Source organism: Tupaia chinensis, unplaced genomic scaffold, assembly GCF_000334495.1.
Source record: "Tupaia chinensis unplaced genomic scaffold, TupChi_1.0 Scaffold000037_13, whole genome shotgun sequence".
In the NCBI taxonomy this organism is placed as follows: domain Eukaryota; kingdom Metazoa; phylum Chordata; class Mammalia; order Scandentia; family Tupaiidae; genus Tupaia; species Tupaia belangeri.
The window spans coordinates 150,449-152,441 of record NW_006159471.1 but is presented as its reverse complement, the minus strand read 5'-3'; the positions used below and the strand labels follow the sequence as shown (position 1 = coordinate 152,441).

At 54.6% G+C, this 1,993-nt stretch overlaps 1 protein-coding gene across 1 annotated transcript in view; it reads left to right on the top strand.

Annotated features, from left to right (window-relative positions):
• The first annotated feature begins 615 nt into the window (after nucleotides 1–615).
• LRFN1 (leucine rich repeat and fibronectin type III domain containing 1) overlaps nucleotides 616–1,993 on the top strand; it is a 9,560-nt gene continuing 8,182 nt past the window's right edge. The window contains exons 1-2 of the mRNA XM_027771633.1: nucleotides 616–677; nucleotides 1,077–1,991. Of these exons, the coding sequence (XP_027627434.1) occupies nucleotides 1,114–1,991 (878 nt within the window). The 5' untranslated portion in view covers nucleotides 616–677; nucleotides 1,077–1,113. The remainder of the gene's footprint in view (nucleotides 678–1,076; nucleotides 1,992–1,993) is intronic.

Here is a 1,993-nt window from a genome sequence, read left to right as displayed (position 1 = left end):
GTGTGTGTGTGTGTGTGTGTGTGTGTGTGTGTGTGTGTAGGCATGTATGGAACCTTGTGCGTATCCACAGGTATGAACACAAAAGTCTTCTCTGCTTGGGAGCTCAGCAGAGGCCAGAGTTGGAATCCTGAGGCTCAGCTGGGAGCCTCTGATGCATTTTTCTCAGCCCCTCCCACCTTCACACTCTCTCTGCTACCACCAGAGGTGGGAGGGAGGGATCTTTAACATTTATTGAGCACTTACTATGTGCCAGGTCCTGTGTCCTGTGGTTCCTAGGAAAGAACTTAATGAAGATGGTGCATTTATCATCCCAATCTACAGGTTAAGAAATTACAACCTCAATAGGGGAAATCATTCATCTGGGGTCACAGAGCTAGCAAGTGGGGGAACCAGGACTTGAACCTGAGGCTGTTGGTTTCCAAGCTCTTGATTTTACTAAGAGTGCCCAGCTCTATGCCTGGTACATGTTAGGCATTTGATGATGATGATGGTGATGGTAATTCATAATGGCTAACTTATATTAAGTACATTTTATGTCCCAGGCACTGTTTTGAGTACACCATGTTGATTTATATATTTAATTCTCACAGAAGTAAGGCCTATTTCTATCTCCATTTTACAGATGAAGAAACCGAGATTCAGAGAGGTTCAGACACTTGCCCGAGGTCTCACAGCTAGTAAGTGGCAGAGGTGGGATTTGAGCCCAAGGAGTTAAGACTTTGCTATCCATGGCCTTAAACCATAATCAACAGTGATTTTCAGAATATTTAGTGAGTACCGGAGGGCCCAGACTAGGCCAGGAGTCATCCCTCTGGTTGGGACATCATGAGAGGTCTGGGATCTCATAGAGGAAGGGCAGAGGTGAGGGTAGGATGCTAGGGGAGGGGATAGTGGTAACTTACCAACTGGCATAGAAAACTGTCACCTGTTAACAATGAGCATGCTCCTAATGATGAGTCCTGTCACCATCCTGGAGGACCTAGTGGTGGGAGGGTGGAAACCAGGTCTGACTCTTAGCAGGACTTCCAGGGTAGCCACCCCAGGCAAAGCCTGGGTAACCGTCTCTTCTCTTGCAGGTCTTGCCTCCCAGCCCTCTTGCCTTCCCACTGCACCATGGCTCCAGGCCTCTTCTTCTCGGCGCTCCTCTCGCCGCCACCTGCTGCCCTGCCCTTTTTGCTGCTGCTCTGGGCAGGGACATCTCGTGGCCAGCCCTGCCCCGGCCGCTGTTTCTGCCAGAATGTGGCTCCCACACTGACCATGCTGTGTGCCAAGACCGGCTTGCTCTTCGTGCCGCCTGCCATCGACCGGCGCGTGGTGGAGCTGCGGCTCACAGACAACTTCATCGCCGCCGTCCGCCGCCGAGACTTCGCCAACATGACTAGCCTGGTGCACCTCACCCTCTCCCGGAACACCATCGGCCAGGTGGCAGCTGGTGCCTTTGCTGACCTTCGAGCGCTCCGCGCCCTGCACCTCGACAGCAACCGCCTGGCAGAGGTGCGTGGCGACCAGCTTCGCGGCCTGGGCAACCTTCGCCACCTGATTCTCGGCAACAACCAGATCCGTAGGGTAGAGTCAGCTGCTTTCGATGCCTTCCTGTCCACCGTGGAGGACCTGGATCTGTCCTACAACAACCTGGAGGCCCTGCCCTGGGAGGCCGTAGGCCAGATGGTGAATCTGAACACCCTCACCCTGGACCACAATCTCATCGACCACATCGCTGAAGGGACCTTCGTGCAGCTTCACAAACTAGTGCGCCTAGACATGACTTCCAACCGTCTCCATAAACTCCCGCCTGACGGGCTCTTCCTGAGGTCACAAGGCACTGGGCCCAAGCCGCCCACACCGCTGACGGTCAGCTTTGGCGGCAACCCCCTGCACTGCAACTGCGAGCTGCTCTGGCTGCGGCGGCTGACCAGAGAGGACGACCTGGAGACCTGTGCCACCCCTGAGCACCTCACCGACCGCTACTTCTGGTCCATCCCTGAGGAGGAGT